We start from the raw sequence: 24,971 nt of genomic DNA on the forward strand, positions 1-24,971 counted from the left end.
AAACATTACATAAAAAAAAAGAACTACTGTCATGTATCTAAAATGTGCACCGCAATCTGTCCTGGCTAAAGGTGCCAGATCACCAGTTAACTACACAAAAAAATGGGGAGTTAATCCATATTAAAGCACTGTTATTGTAAAAAAAAAAAAGAAGATAATTAAACCATATTAACAAAAATAAAAATAACTGTAGGCAAAAAGAAAGAAAGCAGGTGAAAAAACATACCGTTGAGTAAGAATGAAAGAATGATCACGTGCACACGGTTAACGTTAGGCCTGTTAATAATCTGTCCAAACAATACTTAAAACAAAAGCAGTGTACGCTGCTGCTTACAAAACACACGCACGCACGCACGCACGCACACACACACAGACACACAGACACACGCACGCACGCACGCACGCACGCACGCACGCACGCACACACACACAGCTGAAGTCAGAATTATTAACCCCCCTGTTTATTTTCTCGCCAATTTCTGTTTAACGTAAAGAATTTTTTTCAACACATTTCTAAACATAATAGTTTTAATAACTCATCTCTAACAACTGATTTATTTGATCTTTTCCATGATGACAGTAAATAATATTTGACTAGATATTTTTCAAGACACTTCTATACTGCTTAAAGTGACATTTAAAGGCTTAACTAGGTTAATTAAGTTAACTAGGCAGGTTAGGGTAATTAGGCAAGTTATTGTATAATGATGGTTTGTTCTGGGGACAATTGAAAAAAATTTAGCCTTTAGTTTAAAGGGGCTAATAAAAAAAAAGATTTTATATAACTGTTAGGTGTAATTAGACTAAAACCCATTTAGTCATTATCAATCGCTTCACACATCATTAAAAACACAAACACATTAAGAATAAAACGCCTTTTAGTATTTCACCTCTTGCTTTTACAAAATATGCCTCATGCAATTAAATCACAAATAGGTCAATAATACAAATATGCTGCAACAACAAACTGAGCTTCTTCTCTTCACAGATCTCTCTGAACACATTTACGAACAGCAGTTGTTCAGAGAAACGAACAGGAACCATCTACAGAGTCACTTCTGTAATCAGTCTTGCGCTGAACATACAGTTATCATTTAATATTGTCCAATTATTCCCCATCAGCTCCTTTCTTCTTCTTTTTCTTCTTTTGTTTTTGCTGCTGCTGCATTTTGGCTTTCTTAGGTGTGGGCTGATCTTGTGTTTCTTCTCCTGCTTGCTGTTTTCTTTTCTTGTTTTTCTTCTTGTTCTTCTTCTTCTTTCCCTCTCCTGATGCTCCTTCAGGTGTTTTTTCCACAGGTGTTTCCGTCTCTTTGCCCTCCAGTATGGTGGGCTTCTTGCGGTTCTTGCGTTTCTTGGTCTCAGGAAGGAAACCCTTTTTCTTTTTCGTAGTCTCTTCGGTTTGCTCTGCCTCTGGGACCATCTTCACCTTTTCCATCTTTGGTTTTCTGAATAAAACAGATAGAGCATTATAAAATCAACCTTAAACAACTTAAAGTAAAACAATTTAACAATTATCACAAAAAGCAGGTCATATGAGGTTTTAAAGAGTCACGAAACACCAAAACACATGTTTTGAGCTGTTGACAGTCGTATATGTGTCCCACGCTGCTAAAAACTCTATTAGGACACATATCTTCAATGGGGGGCAGATCATTTAGTGTTTTTGCACCCAAACTCTGGAACTCTCTACCTCTCTCACTCCGCTCTGCTAATAATATCTCTGAATTCAGATCCTTACTTAAGACTCACTTATTTTCTGAATGCTTCGCTTCTGATCTGCCAAACTGACTACTTTATCTGATCCACCACTACTCTGTTCATATGTCTCTTAGGTCTTGTTTGTGTAATTCCAGTTTGTTATATTTGACTTCATGTATGTTTGTTTATCTTTTTGTTGCATTCCTTGTAAAGTGTCCTTGAGCTCTGGAAAGGCGCTATATAAATAAAAATTATTATTAATATTATTATTATATATCTCATTAAAAAGGGAAAATTGGTTGTTTTCCCGTTATTTCGAGCAAATTTGTTCTTCCAGTTTGAAACGAATTTTTGAAGCTGCGTCACGCCGATTATATTCTCATGTGTATTCCAGCGTGTAGACTGGACGCCTGTACCGGTGAGTACAACGTGACGCATTTGAGTGTGCAGCATTAATTTCAAACCAATCAGCGGGCTCTATTGTGTCTGAGTTGCAACTTCATTAATATGCACAATGGCTTCGAAGACTGTTTGTACCTGTTACAGTGTTCAGACGGCAGAGAGACGCCACGTTGTGTTGCCAAAACAAGTGGAAGAAGAAAATAGTTTGGAGACACGGGTCATCAGTGTTGTGTTTATTAATGTGCTGCAACAAAGGTTTTGTTTTCATTCCCTGCTATGAGAGCGCAGCTGGACTCACGTAAGGACTACAGTACACGCGACACACGGCAAAATACATTTGTAAGGAACAATTTTACCCGAGAGCTTTCCGCATCTGGAAATGGTGAAACCCAGATTTGCCGTTTGTCTTCTTTTAAAAAAAGACGCTGCTACAGTTGGTGTTGATTGTCCTGTATCTACAGATTTAGGCCCCGTTTACACTAATGCGTTTTAGTTTGAAAACGCATAGGTTTTGCTACGGTTACGCCAACCGTCCACACTACGCCGGAGTTCTCGAGCGCCGAAAACGGAGCGTTTCGAAAACGCTGGAGAGGCCGTTTTCATTCTGAAACGCTGCTGCTCCGTCTCAGTGTGGATGATGGAAAACGGAGACATCTGAAAACGGAGGCGGGGCTGCAGACATTCGCCTCTCTGATTGGGGCTTTTCCTGAATATTAAGTAGCCTAACACATTCTCTCCGTGTAAGTTCAGACTTCGCAAGTTTGATCAAGGCTGCAGTCTCTTCTTTTCAGTTTGATATGGAAAAGCAGACTATACCGAGGACACGGGTAAATCTTCAAAGGGAACAGTGTACTTTATAACTTCATTCACATCACCCTGGCTTCGTTGTTTCACTTTCTCAACAATAAAATGTAAACATGATTTAAGGAACTGCCCATTTTCATTTTAATATTAGCAACTTAGACAGCAGACATGTTGAGGCGTCGTGCTGTATATATGAGCGTCATCTTCACTGTGTGGATATTTATAAAAAAACGGAGCCGATAACAACTGCCTCCTTTCAATTTCAGTGAAAATACGAAACATACCCACACGTTTTGGTGTGGACGGAGAGCAGTTCAGAAACGCTGGGTAAAACGCGAGTGTGGACGCGGATCGTTTTCATTCTAAAACGCCGTTTTAAAACTTAAACGCACTAGTGTAAACGGGGCCTAAGTAAGCGATCAGTGCCCTTTGTTTGTTCATTCAGATGGCAAAGTTAGTTTGTATTGTCAGCAGTACTATTTCAGTGTTTAAAGACAGACCATAGTCAAACGATTTCAAAGTTACTAACGTTTACAGTACGTTAATATTACTGCAATATTATGGACTTAAAGATCTGCTGTAAATGCTGCTCTCCGAGTGTAAACATGTAAGTAAGTAGTAAGTAAAGTTTATTTAAAAAGCACATTTACTTCAGTTTGGCACTGACCAAAGTGCTGAACAAAACCATAGCACACACTCTAAAAGAGTAAAAAAATACCAATACAAGTAATAATAGGAATAAAAGTATTACAGCAACAACCACTATAAAGATTAAAAGGCGGAGAACGCAACAGAATAAAAATGTGTCTTAAGTCTAGACTTAAAAATAGAAAAGAAGCACTTGTAATATCCGGTGGCAGATGGTTCCACAAACGAGGAGCAGCGACTGCAAAGGCTCTATCCCCTTTCAATTTAAGTCGTGAATATACGACATGTAAACACTGTAATCAAACTATTACCATTGTGGAGGATTTTTGCAGCATTGTGACAGGATAGTCTTTACACACACGGCTTTCTGACGCTACTGACCGAGTGCATCTTAAAGCAAGTTACAGAAAAACGCAGAGTTTTTTTTCCCTCCCATTCGCCGTGCATTATCAAACATTCCGTTAAATCTACACTCGTCCAGCAGTTCCTTGCATCCAATATCTGGTTTGTCATGGGAGGCATCCAGCAAATGCTCCTAAATGAAAGTGAAGTGCCAAACTGCAGTTATAGTCCACAAATTTATAATTTGGCAAAAAATTGTAATAAGCGAGAGTAAATAAATAAGAGAGTAAATAATAAATAAAAATAACTCATAGCAAGATACAGAGACGCTCTGAAATTCCTGCTCCCCATCAAGGACACCTGTTCGAGTCAACAGGCTTACGCACGCAACCACAGATAAACAATCACCACCGATCCCCTCATCCAAACACCTTCGTGTGCATTCACCCTCTGGAGGGGGTACGCGGTCTGCGACCAGTGCCTCCATGGCTGCAGGACCAGGCAGCTGCCAGCCCTCATCGAACTACATCCATATCCCCTGTTCCCATCCCATTTGTCAATGTTGTGTCTTGTCCGTGTGCTTGATTGGGCTGTTTTTCTCCCTGTCTCACTTTGCTTTAATCAAGAGCAAGGTTAGAGGGTATTTTTTTGCCTAACCCTCCTAATGTATCTTACTTGCCTTTCTAAATGCTAATTCCTGTGACATGTCTTCCCCTCCTCGACTCTCCAACCTAAACAGAGCTTGACACACCCACTTTCCTGCCTTTTTTCAAACTGCTGTGACGGGGGGAGTGGAGAGGGGGGTTCATGGCCCTTTAAAAGTGTGTTGGAGTCTCCTACAATAGATCTAAATGCATCTAATGTCAGAAAAAACACTGTAATTTCCTCAGAATATGCACTTAATGTTAGAGCCATTTTGTGAGAGCTTTGATATGATGGTTTTAGGGTGCTTTCACATCTGTAGTTCGCTTCATTTGGTCCGGACCAAGGCCAATAAATGATACATTGTTGATTTTCTGCCGTCTTTGGGTTGTTTTCACACCACACTGCTGGCTTTGGTCCGAACCAGTTGAAAAGAACCAAAACGCAGTCATCTGACAAAATCCACATCTCTCATTGGCCAGATGTTGTTGAACATATTTCCTAAACTGCTTATCGATTGGTCAGAATTCACGTGCGGGAAAATGCCAATGAACTCCATAAGGAAACAAACTGGCAGACACAAAAATGTCACTTTTTACCTTGGAGGGACGACTGCGCTGACTGATTGCATCCCTGCTTTAGACAAACTCTACATTTTGAGAATGAAGCGCGGCTGCAGCTGGACAACAATGTTTTAATGCATCGCTCGTCACTTTAGGAGGCGGCGTGAACTAATTTAGCTAAACTGCGACATGGTCATCTTGCGGAAATATTACCAACGAATGTTTTTCCCTCTCTTTCTCTGTCGGTAAAGCGCTGTCAACAAATATTTTTCCTCCATATCCTATAATGCACAATGCATCGGCTTATGGCAGCTGGATTAGTCCAAAAGGCACAGTACTGGTCTGTTTTGGTTCGGATCATATTCTCACCACTCCAGGGTTCGTTTGAAAGTATACCAAGACCACCTCTTCAAGCAGGTCTCGGTATGCTGTTTTGGTCCGTTTTTGGTGCGGACTCGAGTATTGCTATGTTCACACCTTCCTAAATGAACCGCACCAAGAGGAAAAACAAACTCTTGTGTGATTCAACCAAATTAAATAAGGCAGGTGTGAAAGCACCCTTAATCAATTCAGAGCTTAAAGGTCACGTGAAGTGCTTTGAAATGTGCATTTTTTCAACTAAACATGTAGAGGGCTGGACATAGTAGCTCCTCCTCTTTTAAGAAAACAGAACTCAATCTTTTAATGCACAGACAGTTCCAGACCGTTTTGATCACAGTCACAGCCGCCAAAGTTTTCATAAATCTTGCAGACACCAACATGTGCTGAAGTAGGATTCACCTGGGGATTAACCAACTTGTAAATCTGCTCAAAAATATTTGCAAAGACTTTTTCATATGTTCGGCTTATATACTTTTATTTCCATTTTGTGTTGTTAAAACAAGCCTGAAGGTTTAAGGGCTGAAACAGTCAGCCATTGTCCATACACCCCTCACAAATCTCTCTTTTAAATTCATATTCTCAATAGGAAGCTCTACAATATTAAATTTGTGCATATACACTAGTTTAGTCAGTACTGAAGCCAAATCTGGAGCTCATCTAACAAAATACCTTTTTGACAAGATCACAGTTTAAAAACTAGTACAGCCAAATTTATATTTTATACAAAAATATTAAATTAAAAATAAAAAATAACGGAAAAAAAAAAAATCAAGAGAAAAAAAGGGATAATTTAATTGAAAGTTTGTAGTTTGTAATTTTGTTTTTTCAATGTTTTGCTTGAATTAAATCATATTATCTTTCAATTTCTAAATATGTTTGGTAACTAAATTATTTGAATAAATATATCTATTTTAATACATTTTGTTTAAATGCACCTAAATACACTGCCTATATTCTCTGAGAAATGAATACAAATACTCATGTTCAAAATGTGGTGCAGTCAATTATGCCGAGCACTGTATATCTCAAAATTAGAATCAAAAGAAATATTTATGACTTACATAACGCCAAACAATCTCATGACACTCCAGTACGTGTCCTCCAGCTTTCCTGTTTTTTCCAGGCATCCTTCTGCGTTCATGGATGCGAGAACATCCTGCAGGAGCTCCAGGTTAACTCGCATCTTCTGCTCAAAATAACACACACAATAACAAAGTTTTTAAAAAAAGGAAGTGTACTTTACATATGAACATGTACAAAGGTTTGGTTAGCGATTCCTTACCTGATTAAGAACAATTTTGACGACGTGCAGACAGAGCTCCAGCGCCTTAACCACTTTATCATGAGCTGTTTTGTTCTTACACTGCACATTCTCCAAACTCTGCGAAATAGTGAACGTTTATTAGAGATGTTTTTTTTTGCAAACTTTATTTCTTTACAAAATGTTTGTGAAAATGAAATTCTAAATTTGAGTGAAATAATGTTCCATAGTTATTCAGCATATTTAACATAAAAGAACAAGTGCTTGTACTAAATGTGATCATATTTTAAAGGGCACCAATACAATACGCTTATTTTACCAGAATAAAATATGACCATGCCTTGATTTTTAATTATTTAATTAGGACAGTAATGTCTGACTTTGCTTAGACAAAAGTCTTATTTAACAGAAATAAATGTATAGTATAGAATATCAAGTTGAATATTGTGTCTGACTCCATCATGAGCTTGGAGGACTGCATCCATACATCTCTGCAATGACTCGAATCACTTATTAATAAAGTCATCTGGAATGCCAAAGAAAGTGTTTGCAGGACTCCCAGATCTCATCAAAACTCTTTGGATTCATCTTCAGTGCTTCCTCCTCCATCTTACCCCAGACATGCTCAACAATGTTCATGTCAGGTGACTGGGCTGGCCAAGCCTGGAGCACCTTGACCTTCTTTGCTTTCAGGAGCTTTGATGTGGAGGCTGAAGTATGAGAAGGAGCGCTATCCTGCTGAACAATTTGCCCTCTCCTGTGGTTTGTAATGTAATGATCAGCACAAATGTCTTGATACCTCAGGCTGTTGATGTTGATCATCCACTCTGCAGATCTCTCGCACGCCCCCATACTGAATGCAACCCCAAAACAATGATTTTTCCTTCACCAAACTGGAGGGTTTATGCGGGTTCCAATAAGTCTTCTGCAGTATTTTTGATGATTTCAATTAAAAGTCAAGTTATTATTTGTTGCTCTTAGGGTCGACAACTGGGATCGACAACAAGACTTTTGTCAGGTAGTGTACAGTAGCATAATGGATATCCATACAGCAGTGTATATTGACTTGTATTCTTTAACACATGCCGCAAGTAGACATGCAAAAAACGTTTTTAACAGGTGTGTGTGCACTGCGAACATTTTAACGTCATTTGTGTGGACTCATCATTGCAGAAAGGCTTGAATAAACTCCACAACAAATACATTAAATAACCTCACTTGATATTTCGAGTCTGAACTGGATTTCTGCTACATTAGCATTAGGGCTGCTCGATTTTAGAAAAAATCGTAATCACGATTATTTTGGTCATAATTTTAATCCTGATTATTCAAAACGATTATCAGTTGAAGTCAAAATTATTAGCGCTCCTGAGAATTTTGTCTTTTTAAATAACTATTTCCCAAATTATGTTAAACAGAGCAAGGAATTTTAACAGTATTTCCTCTAATATTTTTTTCTTCTGGAGAAAGTCTTATTTGTTTTATTTTAGCTAGAAAAATATCAGGTTTAATTATTTTGAAAATTTATTTCAATATTATTAGCCCCCTTAAGCAATATATTTTTTGATTGTCTGCAGAAGAAACTACTGTTATACAATGACTTTTCTAATTACTCTAATTAAGCCTTTGAATTGCACTTTAATCTGAATGCTTGTATTTTGAAAAACATCTAGTAAAATGTTATGTACTGTCATCATAGCAAAGATGAAAGAAATCAGTAATTAGACAGGATATATCAAAACTATTATGTTCAGAAATACGTAAAAAAAAAAAACTTCTTTCCATTAAACAGAAATTGGAGGAAAAGGGTTGCTAATATTCAGGAGGGCTAATAATTCTGACCTTAACTGTATAAATATACAGTTATCTTCCACCCTGCAAAGGAAAGAGAAATAAATACAATAGACTAAAAATATAACCAAACTGTGATTTAAGCCTGTTCACCCTAAAGGCTGATTTATACTTCTGCGTCAAACACCGGCGTATGCTACGGCGCTGACGCATAGCCCTTCGCCGTGGCCGTCGCCGTCACTGACGTGCACCTCTCAAAAAATGTAACTACACGTCGCAACGACGCGTAGCGTAAGCTCTGTGATTGGTCGGCTTGGTAGCGCTGACGAGTCTGGGCGGGACCGAGAGCCGCGCGAATGGCGCGAGCGATTGTTTACAAGTGTGGAGTCCCGTGAAGGAGCTCCGGATGTAAAGTTTTGTTTTGTGTTTACCTCATAGTTAAAGTTGTTGCACGTCTGCCGGTTCCTGCCTCAAAATGAGCGAGTTTGAGCCACTTGTACATCCCGGAAGTGTTCAGGAAAAGCAAAAAAGCAGAGAAGAAACTCAACACAGAGGAACATTTACACCTCACTGCCCACTAGCGTTTCGGAAGTGTTAATGCAGACCGACAGAGACAGCGCGCAGAAGTATAAATGCACAGCCACACGCGTTGCATGCGCCGTGGGTTACGCCGGTCGCTTGACGCAGAAGTATAAATCAGACTTAAGAAAAACACTTTAGCTACAAAAATCCTTCAGTCAGGAGCAGTAAGGGATGTTCTCGTCGTTTGATTAATGATAAAACAGGCGGCAGCATTTCGCACTGTCACTTTAATGGTTTCTCTTTCGTGTGTCTTTTGATTCTCAACTCGTTTGTTTATTACGCAAATGAGGGTTAATATAAATAATCACAAATCTCCGCGTTTTGACACATATTTGACCATTAAAGCGCTCACGTTAAGATTACTTTAGATGTCTGCACTCCTCTGCTCGTCTCAGTGTGCGAATGAGACCGAATGCTGACACACACACAAGCACGCGGTCTTTCGCGCTTTTGGTATAAGATGCAATAATCGTTTATCTCGATGAATGGTTTTTCATAATCGTTAGAAACCATAATCGAAATCGAAATCGGATTTTCGATTAATTGCACAGCCCTAATTAGCATCTGACATATGGGAATGGTGGGTGGGGAGAAACAACTCATTTACATTTAAAGGCACAGGCAACAAAAACCGCCACGAAGATTGCATTTCATAATATTAGTTTTAAAGATAATTAATCCCATAAATGGTTCCAGCAAATAAAAAAAATCCCCAACTTTAAAAATGAATTTACTGGAACTAAAGACCTGATGTATTTGGTGTCATGACATACACTTACAACTCATAAGAATTTATAAAGAGCTCAGTGGAGTCTACCTTAGTGAGCTGATCCACAACCTTCTTATACAGCTCAGTGGTCTGTTCACCAGTCATCAGGTTCTTCACATGTTTACATTGCAAAGCTTTGAGCATAATGAAACATGCCTGACCCTGAAACAGCCACACAAAAATGTGTTTAACACACAAGACAGTAAAATCACAATTCAAGTAACTCAATCCACATGTCAATAATCTTTATGCACCTGCTGATGGTCCCTCAGTCCAGCTGTAATGTTCTCCAACGCCGTGTCCATCAGATTCACACACAACACCTGCAAACACAACACAAATCAAGAGACTATGTAAAAACAAATAATAATAATAATAATAATACAAGAATAAAAATTATTAATGATAATTAATACATATTTAATATGTTGTACAACTGCACAATCAGATACTAATTGTCAAAGTGTAATATCTGATAACATTATTGACAATACAATGTTTGTATCATTGTTATTATTAATAATATTGTTTTATATTGTGTTTTTTTAGATAATTATATTATTTATAAATTATTCGTCAAGCAGAGCAAAATCAGAGCCCTTAAATCTACTTTATTAGATTTAAACTAGTTTTAAAAAAGGCAAAAGTTTTATTTGAATAAAAACGAAAATTTATTTGTATTAAACAAGCTAAAAAAACTGTGATAATACATATTAAATATGTTTTTACAATTATGAAAGCAATTATCCTAGTGTAATATTTGATAACATTATTGACAACATTATGTTTGTATCATTGTTATTTTTAATATTATTGTTTTGTATTGCAGTTATTTTATACGGATAATTATATTTGTTATTTATTTTTCATCATCAAGCAGAGAGTCAGAACTCTTTAAATGATTTTTTTTAATTAGATATTAAAAAATTATATAAATGGAGAAAGTGGAAACTTCATTCAAAGATTCATTATTTTATGTAGTAATAATAATAATAATAATAATAATTCCTTACATTTATATAGCGCCAGACCGTACACCACACACCAGCTGATTGGTGGAGAGGAGACAGAGTGATGAAGTCAATTATGATATGGGGAGGGTTAGGAGGCCATGACATCCAGAGACCAGCATGCAAAAGGGGTTAAACCCCAACTGTTTTACGAAGGACATCCTGGGATTTCTCATGACCACAGAGAGTCAGGACCTCGGTTTAACGTCTCATCCAAAAGACAGCGCTCACTGAGCAGTATAGAGTCCCTTTCACTATATTGTGGCATTAGGACCCACTCAGACTGCAGGTTGAGCGCCCCCTGCTGGCCTCACTAACACCACTTACAGCAGCAACCTAGCTTTCCCATGTGGTCTCTCATCCAGGTACTGACAGTGCACAGCCCTGCTTTAGCTTCAGTGGGCGACCATGTGAGAGTTGCAGAGAGCTAGCTGCCGGTTTTTTATTCTTCTTATTTCATAATTTTATTATCTACAACTAAGAAAAGCTACTTTATGTGGTAAAGTGAAAAGATAACATTATTATCATTATTATTTATTATGAGTATTATTATACAGAAAAACGCGTTACACAAGTATTATTTCTTAATTTGCTTAGTTTTTTTCAAAATACTCAAAAGGAGCAACAAAGTGTAAAAATAAACAACAAAATATGACAATAAATTTAATAATATAATAATAATAATATTTAGAATAAGCACAGCTAACCGAAAGCTCCTTAAAGCGGAATGGAAAAATTAAATTTTAACAAAGGGTAAAAAAAGAAATTATAGATTTAAAAAATATATATATAAAATAAATAAATAAATAATAATAATACTTTTAATAATAAGCACGTCTATCTTGGAGCTCTTTAAAGCAGAATGGGAAAAGATTTTTTTAACAGAGTAGAAATTATAGATAAAAAATAACAAACAAATAAATAAATAATAAAATAATAATATTAATAATGATATTAATGCTATTAAAAATAAATCACGTCTATCTTGGAGCTCTTTAAAGCAGAATGGGAAAATATTTATTATAAAAAATAGAAAAAATAGAAATTATAGATAGAAAATAAATAAATAAATTACTAATAATGATATTAATAATAATAATAATATCTAGAAGAAGAAGAAGCAGCAGCACAACTAACTTAGAGCTCTTTAAAGCAGAATGAGAAACTATTTTATTTTTGCCCAAAAAAAAATTATTGATTGGTGAAGTGGTTTATACTCACGGGGAACCTGTTGAAGAGGTCAATGAACATGGCTCCGGTCAGAGGACTTTTTCTCTTTGTCATAAATGACGTCAAAGCATTCTTTAAGCATGTCGTCGCTCTCTCAACCTCCACTTTACCCATAGTACTTAACTGCACTCAATACAATAAATAGATTACATCAGCCTCAGTGCTTGCAGATTATTAACATAGTCAATATGATATTGTATTTTACCTCCTGATCGACCACAGACCCTCTTAACACCTTCAGCACATAGAGAGCAGCACTGGAAAAGCAGAAGACCAACACACTCGTTCAGTCATTTAGACGATGCTTTTAGACAATTACAATAGACAAATTAAGAGTTTGCACAATACAAAATTAAATACAGTTAATTAATAAATCAATATTAATATTACTATTAATAAATATTAAATACAATTAAATAATTAATCAATATTAAATACAGTTAATTAATAAACCAATATTAATATTAATCAATACTAAATGCAGTTAAATAATAAATCAATATCATTGAGTCCTCACCTAAAGTAGTACAAAGCCACAGATGAGTCTGTCAGTTTCTGGGCTCGGCCAATCAGACGCTCCAGCATTTCATGAAGTTCCGCCTCTCGGCCGTCAATTTCCTTGCAGTAAAATTTCCCACGACAGAGCCGATTCCTGCCAATCAGAGACAGAGGTACACGTTTAAATAAATAAATAGAAATATCTTCCTATTGGGGAAAATAAAAAGCATGTTTCTTGCGATATTTCACAAAACGTTAGTGACTAGATGCTGTTTGCCATCGGAGTGGCAGCTATATGTAAACTAATATCGCTACTCATGAAAAGGCCGGTATTGTTATTAATCTTGCGTATGCATATAATAAAGTACAGTACAAAAGATGTCAAAAGCATCAGCGCAATATCACACACCACCCGTGAGAACAGCACAGTTATATCGTTAACAGATTCATCCATGTCAAGCAGTGCAGGCAGGGCCGGTGAGCGCTCCATGGCTTTTTGGTAACTCAGTTATGTTATAAAATGCATTTTCCTTGTGATAAAGGGATTTCGTTGAGACATATTTTCCTCAAACATGCATATATATACACATGTATATGTATATATATATACATGTATATGTATATGTGTGTGTATATATATATATATATATATATATATATACATACATATATATATACATACATATATATATATACATACATACATATACATGTGTGTGTGTGTGTGTGTGTGTGTGTGTATATATATATATATATATATATATATATATATATATATATATATATATATATATTTTTTTTTTTTTTTTTTTTTTTTTTTTTTGGGTGCGGCAAAATTTTGGCTGATGCGCCTACATTTTTTAAGTTAGGAACACCTGTGCTATCAAACAAAAAGGTTAATTTTGAGCCCTGTAATAGCATATCTATATCCATATATTCATGTTTTCTATCTGTGAGATGTATATCAATATTTATATGCTTTTACGCACACATGAAAATAACACTCTCACCTGAAGATGTCTGCTACCCTGCGCAGGTAGTCTTGCTCCGGCTGACTGCTTTCAGAGCTCATCCCGTTCTCAATCACGCTCAGCAGCGGCTCCACCATCCCGAGAACCAGAGGGCTGAAGGCCTGTTTGCTCAGGAACACCTCCACCATATCCAGAACCTGAAATCAACATTTCATTTATTTTACAAATGATTTATAAATAGCATTTTATAGTGACATGGTGGCGCAGTGGGTAGCATGAAAAGGTCGCTGGTTCGAGCCTCGGCCGGGTCAGTTGGCATTTTTGTGTGGAGTTTGCATGCTCTCCCTGTTTAGTATGTTGTTATTTTAAAGATTTTGTCTTGAGAGTGTGATTTCTCCTCTGTGATTATATCCTTTAAATATATTAAGGCTGGTTGTTTGATCGTCCATGAGGGACAATAGTGGTATTACAGATTTAAAAACAAATATCTTAATATTAAAAAGGAAACACAAGCTTGACAACAAAAGATCTTATCAATGTCGTAACAAATGCCCTTATAAAATGCAGCCTGCAGTTTATAGCAAGCATCAAGTGTTCATTGAGTTTGTGTTGTCTGTCATATCTTTCGTCTGTCTTTTCAGGGGGTTTTTCTCGTAAGGCACGGCTTTCGAAAATGATGACATGAAACTCTGCTGGGTAGTTGCACCGGTTTATTGACACTAGTTTGGGTCTGTAATTTCTTAGCACCTTCATAACAGTGGCGTTGTTTTAAAGGATAAAGGTTTGTGGTGTTGCCTGCTTTTGATGGCAAGAGTCGTCTGCGCAGTTTGCAGTGCACATTAGAGCTCAAGATCTTTGCCTTTGGCTTAATTTCTATCATTTTAGACGGGGTCGGATTGGGCTTGGGCTTACGCAGTAAATGAACAGTCATGTGATGAATTTGGATTAACACGAGAAATTAATGTTTTTGTTTGTTACAAGAATAAAATCCTTCCCTGCAAAGGTAAAACAAATGATGACGGAGAAGTCAAAAAGGGCGAATTTTGACTGCTGTCAAAATTTGCCAGTTCAATAAGAACGGTCATTCTAGCCACCAAGGTAATTTGGCGGTCGCTCATACACTGCGTATTACGGTAGAGCACTAAACAGCAATTTACAGCAAGGGAGATTTACAGATGATGACAAGAAGATGACGAGGTCATTCGCTACATTGAAACCGCTGTCATGGATAATGATATGGATGTTCTGGGCTGGTGGTAGATGAACAAACAATCCTACTCAAAACTTGCTAAATTAGCCAGAACAGCATGCATCCTGGCCAGTAGCAGCAGCAGCAGAGAAAGTGTGTTCAGTCCTGCTCAGTGAGCGCAGGACCATTTACAGTGTATTCAATAATGTTCCTTCACAAAAACACGTAGCCTAATCTTGATGAGTAAAGGATTTTCAAATTATTACTAAATATCAATTAAATCATAAAATCATAATGTAGACAGGCTAATGTTGGCATTAATCGTTTAATATTCAGCTTCACCATCACCTTAATGCCATTATGAAGAGAAGTGGCGAAGCAAATCCTGCTTTTATCTTAATTTAGTTATTGCCAAATACCCATCATAATTTATAACTTATTTTAATTTAATTGGTAAACCACTTAAACTCTGCTGCTATTTGGGGATTTCCGCCTGGATTTTGCCTACCCAAATTTAAAAGCTTCCCAAATCCACATGCAGAGGTGTAAATGCAAAAATTTGGTATCATTTTATAGAAAACCCTTTGAATTTTCATAAAACACTATTGAAAGTGTTTAAAATAACTGTATATGTCGTCTGTGTTATAATAAACACCTAAAAAAAGAGGTGCTTTTTGTATTTTTTTTATAAACTCAAATTTGAAAGTGTACCTTTTAGGTTCTGTGTGGTCTAGCGTGCTGTAATTAATTTTAGTGGTTCCTGCACATGTCTGTAATCATAGGAAAAAAGAAAAAGTTCTCTACCATAATCTATGCAAAAGTTATTGCATTCCAACTGATGAGAGGTGCTGTACAAGCCACAGAGACCGATCCTTGTTTACATATTTCACTATTCTTTTGTTTGATCAAACATAATTCACTGTGTTTGGACCACCTAAGACATATAAAAGGATTACTTATGCACATCACCTCAAAAACAGAGGAGAATGGCCCTGAAGCGCACAGCATAAGGTAAGAGATGACAGCTGTCTGTGCTATCTGGGGCTGCTTATCGATCATGAATGTATTGTTTACATTTCTGCGCCATGGAAACACCACAATTCATTCAACAACTGTTTGGCATATGAATATAATTGAGTAAAAAGAATGCTAGAACTGAATGAGCACCGGCAAGAGCTTTCATTTGAGCTATAACTTGTACATGTGTCATATAAAAAAATATGAAAATGAACCAATGTAAAATACCCAGCTCGGGTATCCAAAATACTGTGTATTTAAGTGTAAATAACTTTTAAACAGTAGAATAAAAGCCAAAGTGATGCATATGTGCATAAAATATAGATTCTACACTTTCAAACGACACCACTTACGGGGGTCTGGTGCAACACAAGCCCTTTAAATCTGAACGCAAAAGTCGATGACGTCACGGACCCGGTACCGGGTCCGCAGAGTTTAAGTGGTTCAGAAATCATTTTTTTCATTGGTGTGTTGGCCAATTTACAGGCTAAGTGTCTGTACCCAGGCCTATTTAGGGTGCTGAGATGTTACGATGTTGCAAAGGACTTAATTTATTTCTTTGTTCCAACTTCCAAGTGGCCTATGGTCTACGTTTGTCATGAATAAATTATATTCAAACACATTCAAACGATTCTTTCATGAAAAAAGGCATGAGAGCTGTGTGCCTGTGCACATTTAGATAATGTCAGGCTTTAAATGGGTTCGGGCTTTTAAAAAGCTGTCAATCAAAATGTACTTGTTGGGCTCGAGCCGAATTCTGTTGCACGTTGCTCTGTTTTGTGTCGGATTGCAAAAAACTAAGTAGCTCAACACTACTGAAGTCTAGTGTCGTTTCTTGTCAACAATGTCTGTGACTCTGAACTTTTATAAAAAAATAAATTCTTACTCCTCCAAGTGCAACTAACACCGAATGGCTGTACAGTTGTTCTGCATGCGGAATCCGGAAGGGCAGGTTGCGTTACGCATAGTGCGTAAATATTATCGAACAATTATCAAACTGTAGGGGTGTCTACACTGGTCTCACAGTTCAGTTCGGTTATGATTATCATGCCATCGATTCTGTTCAATTCCATATCTCGGTGCATTGACGATTCTTTCCACACACAATTAGATTTTTTTTTTCACAACACAAGAATTTTTAAAATTAAAATCTATAAATATAATAATATTTATATGTCCTTTAATACAGCAGTCAGATATATGAACTGTATCTTTAATTTGACCTGTTCAAAGAAAACACTCTATCTGAATGTATCAAACAAAACTCCAACACATGCACAGAAGACAGAAGGAGCATTTATAGCAAATAAACTAACGTAAATATTATGCCGCTTGCTTTTTGAGCGCTGTCAAGCGAGGTCTTACACCCCTATGATTGGTTATTCTTCACCTGCTCAACAGAAAGGGCTGCGATTGGCTTTAGAAATGAAAGAGCCGTTCACTGATGAGTGAAGGGGAAGATCAGCCATGGTTACAGTCTATATGCGCATAATACGAGGTTAACGCAGGTAATCCGTAATAGACACGGTGGAGAAAACTCGCACCTCAGGCAAGTGTCAGGATGCACAAATATTGCTTTAACAGCCAAGAGGAAAGAAAAAGTTACCTCACAAACACGCCAGCGGGTCAAATGTCTAAAGTGAGAGAGAGAGGGGCAGAGATGGATTTTTACAGCATTTCTCCATAGTAGTGAAATAGCGGCTCATGTGCTTGTGCCTTCTTCAGTGTCAGTGAAAGGCAGTCCAGCAAACTCACAAGCAGTTGAACTGTGCATAATTATCTACCGTTTTATTTACTCGCCGTCGCCTCCTTCGCCATAGTATTCTATAGCGACGTCACGCATAGGAGATAAATGACGTCAGTACATAATAACCGGTTATAATCTTTTACTGAACTGATATCGAATTGTCCCCATCTGCATCGCAGTGCACCGAAGAAACAATTAATTTTGACACCCCTATCGAACTGTCATTATCGTTTTATCAAAAAATATATATTGTGATGATTATCGTTATTGAATTATCGCCTAGCATTATTTAAAGTAATATTCTTTAAAGTGATAGTTCACCCCAAAATTTAAATAGATCACTTTTTACTTTCCTTTAAATGGTTCCAAACCTTAATCAGTTTCTTTATTTTGTTGAACACTAAATAAGACATTTTAAAGAAAGTTATAAACTTATAAATAGGCCCACACTGAATCTGCGCGCACAGATTTCTGCAGATTTTTAGCCCATCATTAATTCTGTTTGTTTACTTCTGTAAATGTGTGTAAATTTATATTTATTCAGTTTTTAAGTTAATTACAGTAATATTATTGAATAATATGACAATGTTAATCTGATTTATGTACAATCCAGTTTGTACAGTAATGTTTTCTGTCTTTTAGTACAGGGGTTCCCAAACTTTTCAGCCCGCGACCCCTAAAATAACAATGCCAGTGACTCGCGACCCCCAATATCCTCTGAGGTGGTTATAAATACAGAAAACTTGCATGCAATGGCGCGCACACACACACCAATAGATCCAAGTCTATTTTTCGTTTAATTTTTTTTTATGCATGTCAGTGCTGTAAATGGGCCAGAAAGTTTAACCTGGTGTTATGAAATCAATCTGCTGCATCTGACGCTATTGCTGTCTTTAATATAATGTATTTACCCCAGGGGTCGCAATCCAGTAGAACTAGTAAATAAGCTACTATAATAACTATAAACGACAGTTTTTTTTCCTCTTCGGGTGGTTATGGATAAAATATGGTCATTCTTATGGCCTAATAATAATAAGTAGATTTTTGGAAATCAACAGGCGACCCCCCCTTCATTGTTCCGCGACCCCTCAAGGGGTCCCGACCCCCACTTTGAGAACCACTGTTTTAGTAGATATATTATATGAGAGACTTGCTTTGTTTATCAAATAACGTGGATCTAATTGGATTTGCATTGTAAAAATTAAATAAAAGTGGTAAAAGGTATTACTTTTTTTTCATATAATAAGGTTTTAGTTATGATACTCCCAAAATAATTCTGCATAAATCAGCAAATTTTTAACACAAATCTGCACAGAAATAGCAAAAAATGTCTGCAAATTCCGTCTGGTCCTACTCATAACCATCAACTTAAATAGTATTTGCTTTTCCTTCTATGGAAGGCAATAGTTATAAGTTTTCTGCTTTCATTAAAATATATTCTTTAGTGTTCAACAGGAGAAAGAAACTCTAAAGGAGAGTGGTTGATGAAAGGATTATAACTCTTGGGTGAACAATCCCCTTTATCAGTAACAAAATGACCAGTTGTGTAATAATCAACCTTACTTTAATCTTGAAGTCCCGGACGAGACCCTTTTCCTTGTTCAGTCTGTCCTTCTCATCTTTTTTGGCCTGGATCTTTTTCCTCTGCTCCAGGAAGAGAGAAGCCAAGCTCCCGTCCAGCTTCATCATGGCTGCATCATCCAGCTCCTCGTCATCGCTGCCGTCCTCTTCAGTGGCCTAAATAAAACAAATAAGACTTTTTCAAGACAAAATATTATAGGAAATACTGCAAAAAATTCCTTGCTCATTTGGGAAATATTTGAAGACAAAAAAACAAAAACAAAAACAAGAAGGCTATTAATATTGACTGTATGTGATTATGTTGAATGTAATTATGTGAAGCCACAGAGTAATTTCCACTTGTGGATAATAAAGAAAGTCTAATAAAACATCATACCAAAGCATTCTGGCCCTGCAGAACCTTCATCAACTCCAACCGGAAGTTCTGATCCACTTCTTGTCCTTCCTCCATGGCTTCATCTTCCTCTTCATCATCTGAAGAATCAGAGCTTTCTTCACCCTGACATAAATTGAGAGAGATTTGAGATTTAGCACATTTGTTGATACTTTTTTTCTCTCATGGCATTATATATTTCATCTCACCTCCTCGCCCCCCTCTTCTTCATCATCATCATCATCATCATCACCCTCATCATTATCATCATCTTCTTCTTCATCATCATCATCCTCCTCTTTTAGCTTTCTCTTTTTGTCATCTGTCACCACAACACCACTTTCATCCTCATCCTTGTTCGGGTCCAAAACCTAAAATGAAAAAGTTTCGAAATATCAACAAGAAGCAATACAGACCTTCTTATTTTATATTTCTTACTTTATTTATACCAATACTATACTTATTCAATGATTTGTGCAAAAATAAACAGATGAATAAATAAAAATTATAGACTAAATATTAAAGAAAAAAAAGTTACTAAAATAAAATTGTAATATGAATTAATGTTAAAGAAATATTTTGTTGAAATACTAAACAAAAAGAGAAACTAAACTTACAAAATGATTTAATTAAACAACTTTATTAAATGTTACTGAATTACCAACACAAATGAAATAACGTATAAATTACAGGCTTAATTGTTTTTAGATGTATATAGTTAAAGTCAGAATTATTAGACACTCCGTAAAGGCTTAACTAGGTTAATTAAGTTAACTAGGCAGGTTAGGGTAATTAGGCAAGTTACTGTATAATGATGGTTTGTTCTGTTGACTCAAAAAATATAAAGCTTAAAGGGGCTAATAAAAATTCAAAGAGGAACTAATAATTCTGACTTCAACTATATATATATATATATATATATATATATATATATATATATATATATATATATATACACTAATATATATTAGTCGTTGATCACTAGAGTGAATCTGATTAATGTTAGCTTTACATCTAACTTTCAGGCACCTGTAGAGTTAATGTGCTCGAGTTGAAAGTCAAACCGGTGAGCCGTCTGATGTATATATGTATATATGTGTCTATGTGTATATATATATATATATATATATATATATATATATATATATATATATATATATATATACATACAACAGTTCTGTCTGGTTCTCGAATCTGATTGGCTGATAGCAGTGATATATTTAAGTAATATCAGCACCCGTACAGCCTCTTTACCCTTTGTGTATTAAGCCTGATTTATACTTCTGCGTTAAGTGACCAGCGTAACCCACGGCGCATGCAATGCGCGTAGCTGTGCATTTATACTTCTGCGCGCTGTCTCTGTTGGTCTGAATTAACACTTCCGAAACGCTAGTTGGCAGTGAGGTGTAAATGTTCCTCTGTGTCGAGTTTCTTCACTGCTGTTTTGCTTTTCCTAAACGCTTCCTGGATGTACAAGTGGCTCAAACTCGCTCATTTTGAGCGACGTGTAGTTACAATTTTTGAGAGGTGCACGTCAGCGACGGCGACGGCAAAGGGCTATGCGTCAGCGCCGTAGCATACGCCGGCGTTTGATGCAGAAGTATAAATCAGCCTTTACTCCGCCTACATACAGCCAGCAAAAAGCAGACACTACAGATCTAAAGTTTAAAAGATGCTTGCTCAGCTGTTTAACTGTCAGCTTATGATTTGAATCCAACGTGGAAGAAAGTAGTTCCTCAAACAAAAGGGTTTTTGAGACTCTCCATGTTAGATTTTGTTTTTATATACACAATTATGCCGTCAAACTGCTGTTTAAACGCAATATCACACTCGTAGTAGTGCGATATGGCTGTATATCGGCACTGGTGGGGGCACTGCGGCCTCGTGCTAACGCACGCCTCCCACCAGTGCCGATATACAGCCATATTACACTGCTACTCGTGTGATATTGCTCATATATAAACAAAGTTATTAATACTATACTGAAAAAAATATATATCACAGCAAAACAAAATACTGCAATGCAGATTTTTCCAATATCGTGCAGCCCTAGTGTGATTTGTATCGTTTCGGGACATGAGTCTATCATCACACCCCTGACAGTATGTAAATAACACTCAAACATTGCAGGGAACCAGTCATCAGTCTCTTACATTCAGGATGGAGCTCAGGGCTGCTTGTGTGAGGTGAGGACAGATGCGGCCAAACACAGTTTTACACACACTGCGAACCAGCCGACTAGGCTGAGACACAAGAGACAACAGGATCTCAACAATCACCTCCACCCAGTGCGGCTCATCAGCTGAAACACACACATGCACACGCGCACACACACACACTCACAAAATCAGTACATAAACATTGAACAGTCCCATTCAATAACTATTTGTTTCACTAATTAAATAATTTGTCAAAAAATATAAAATAATGTTTAACTCTAAGCACTCTATATTTATATATTATATATTCATTTTATTTTTAAGCTTTTTTTTTATTGAATTTAGATTTTTTTTGTCCATAACATTTAATGATTGATTACAGTTTTTCCACTTGCTATGGGAAACACACAAATTAAACAAAATCACACAACACATGTATGTGCATTTATTATATGTATTTTGGATTTTTCTTTTCACCATAGCCAGTTGAAAAACAATGTTAATCGAGTCACTGAATGCTATGGAAAAAAAAATTACATGATCATAAAATAATAAAAAAAATAAAATGTATTAATTTGTAAAATTTAATTCAATTTTGATCATTTTTTTTTTCATTTTTCAACATTTAATAATTGGTTCAATTAGTTTTTACTTGCTATGGGATTCAACAATTAAATTACACAAATTATACAAAATTAATCAGTATGCCTATGTATATTATATGTATTTTGCTATTTTTAATGCTTGAATTTTTTTCTCCATAGGAAGATGTAAATATAATAATGGAATCATTCAATGATATAGAAAAAAGAAATTATCATGAATAAATTAAGATATTTGACAAGATATTTTCAAGACACTTCTATACAGCTTAAAGTGACGTTTAAAGGCTTAACTAGGTTAATAAGGCTAACTAGGCAGGTTAGGGTAATTAGGCAAGTTATTGTATAATGATGGTTTGTTCTGTAGACTATCGAAAATAATATAGCTTAATGGGGCTAGTAATTTTGACCTTAAAATGGTGTTTAACAATTAAAAACTAATTTTATTCTAGCTGAAATAAAACAATTAAGAATTTCTCTAGAACAGTGTTCTCAAACTGTGGTACGTGTACCACTAGTGGTACGTGGGCTTCCTTCTAGTGGTACACGGATGAATCAAATATGTCATATGTACATGCTACATATATTTAAATAAATTATCAAAAATGATTTATATATGAATATGATGACATAAAGCCTATATTTATGAGGTCCAGGCAACTGATAAACCTTTTTTCTTTTTTTTAATTTTTAAGAACAGTAACCTTTCATTTTTAACTTTTAAAAGCACATTTTAATTAAAACGTTCTTAATATTAGGAACTAAAATGCCTCGTTTTTGAACTGTACAGAGCTTTAGCTGCTTTACTGGACCTAATACGCTACTGTATTTCAATATGGTGGTACTAGCAAAGACAACTTTTTTCTAAGTTGGTACTTGATGAAAAACGTTTGAGAACCACTGCTCTAGAAGACAAAATATTATCAGACATACTGTGAAAATTTTCCTGCTCTGTTAAACATCACTTGAGAAATATTGCAAAAGGGAAAAAAAATCTAGTTTTTTTTAGGTTTCTTTTTTAGTTTTATATATATATATATATATATATATATATATATATATATATATATATATATATATATATATATATATATATATATATATATATATATATATATATATAAAATAAATTTTAATAAAATAAATTGTATTTTTTTATTCTCATTTAATTTAATTTTGATAAGTTTTCCATAATATTTAACAATGAATTATATATATTTTTTAATTGCCATAGAAAAATAAAATCCACAATTAAATTACACAATTCAAAATAAAATACACAACATTTATGTATATTTGTTACAAGTATTTGGCCATTTTTAATGCATTAATTTAATTAAGTTAAAAGAAAAGCAACAATGGGATAATTGAATGTTATGGGGAAAAATTTGCTACAGAGAAAAATCCTTAATTAAATTACACAAATTAAACAAAAAAATATATATATTTATTATATGTATTTTTCCATTTTTAATGAGTGGATTTTTTTCCAAAGCAAGAAAAAAAATGGAAAAGAAAAAAAAATAATAACAAAAATAGTATATAAAAAGCTTAGCTGTTTTACATGTGGCAAAAACCTTTTTTTTTAATCACAAATCTAAAACAGCAGTCTTTAACTGCAGAGAATGGCTTAAACTCACTTGCTTTCTTCTTTTTGGATTTCTTAGCCTGAGCTTTCTCCATGCAGGTCTGCAAATCCTTCAACAGGTCCAAACTTTCTTCTGGAGACTGAAGTGAAGACAAAAACATGAACATTTCTGACTTGATCACAACAAACAGTCTTCAAGACTTTCTAAAAATCACCCCACATACAATCTATTCATCCCCCATTCAATCCAATATATTCATCCCCCATTCAATCCAATATATTCATCCCCCATTCAATCCAATATATTCATCCCCATTCAATCCAATATATTCATCCCCCATTCAATCCAATATATTCATCCCCATTCAATTTAATGTATATATTTGAGTTGGAGTTATTTCATTGTATTAATTAGTTAGTACACATTTCTTTTTATTTATTTTATTGTGTAAAAGCGTGACAACCTACATTCACATTTATAGATTTAGTTAGATGCTAATTTTCTGATTGACATTATAAGAATCTCTTCCATGTTCAATGCTTAACCAAAAACTTTTTTAAATTATCTAATTTTTATTACATGTCATTTCTGACCAAAAATAACAAGAACAACAACAAAAAATAAACACTGGGCATCAATAAAATATTTGATTTGGCATAATTTCCTTTTTTTTTTTTTACTCATAGTACCGCATTTCATTTTTCATATTCGTTTACATGATCAAATGTCAATTTTGTTGTTGTCAATTCAATTTTAATTACTACACAAGCTATATTGCTTTCATTTATCTCTTTAAACCAAATTTGAATCATCTCATTTAAGTCAATTTTGTGTTGCTTAACTAATATTTTATTAAGGTACTTATTTAAATCACATTTGCTTGTATTTTAGAGTATAGGGGTTTATTATTAATATTTAATTAACAACAAATAATTTATTAAACTATATTTAATTATTAATAATAATAATAATACATTTTATTTGCAATGCACTTTTCTTAGACTCAAAGTGCCACAAGACGAAATACTAACAATACAAGGCAAGCAGAAACAGCACAACAATAAAAAGATGCAATAAAACAATAACGCCTCAATCACATGGGGCTTCAGCTTCAATGCTTCA

The 24,971-nt window shown here is 35.3% G+C and overlaps 2 protein-coding genes across 4 annotated transcripts in view; one reads left to right on the plus strand and one right to left on the minus strand.

The window, feature by feature from the left end:
* Positions 1–441: 441 nt before the first annotated feature.
* Positions 442–24,971, minus strand: part of mybbp1a (MYB binding protein (P160) 1a) — a 54,538-nt gene continuing 30,008 nt past the window's right edge. The window contains 14 exon segments of one of the 3 annotated variants that reach the window (NM_001002042.3): positions 442–1,445; positions 6,542–6,666; positions 6,763–6,861; positions 9,932–10,045; positions 10,138–10,206; positions 12,115–12,246; positions 12,329–12,380; positions 12,641–12,775; positions 13,632–13,789; positions 19,109–19,282; positions 19,503–19,625; positions 19,709–19,870; positions 21,653–21,801; positions 23,901–23,988. In NM_001002042.3, coding sequence (NP_001002042.3) covers positions 1,109–1,445; positions 6,542–6,666; positions 6,763–6,861; positions 9,932–10,045; positions 10,138–10,206; positions 12,115–12,246; positions 12,329–12,380; positions 12,641–12,775; positions 13,632–13,789; positions 19,109–19,282; positions 19,503–19,625; positions 19,709–19,870; positions 21,653–21,801; positions 23,901–23,988 — 1,917 coding nt within the window. In that variant the 3' untranslated portion in view covers positions 442–1,108. 3 annotated transcript variants of the gene reach the window in all.
* Positions 3,194–24,971, plus strand: part of tnksb (tankyrase, TRF1-interacting ankyrin-related ADP-ribose polymerase b) — a 318,296-nt gene continuing 296,518 nt past the window's right edge. Inside the window, exon 1 of the mRNA XM_087252593.1 lies at positions 3,194–3,315. The gene's annotated coding sequence lies outside the window, so the exon portion shown is untranslated. The remainder of the gene's footprint in view (positions 3,316–24,971) is intronic.

This window comes from Danio rerio, chromosome 5 (genome assembly GCF_052040795.2).
Source record: "Danio rerio strain M-AB ecotype USA chromosome 5, GRCz13ab, whole genome shotgun sequence".
Lineage (NCBI taxonomy): Eukaryota > Metazoa > Chordata > Actinopteri > Cypriniformes > Danionidae > Danio > Danio rerio.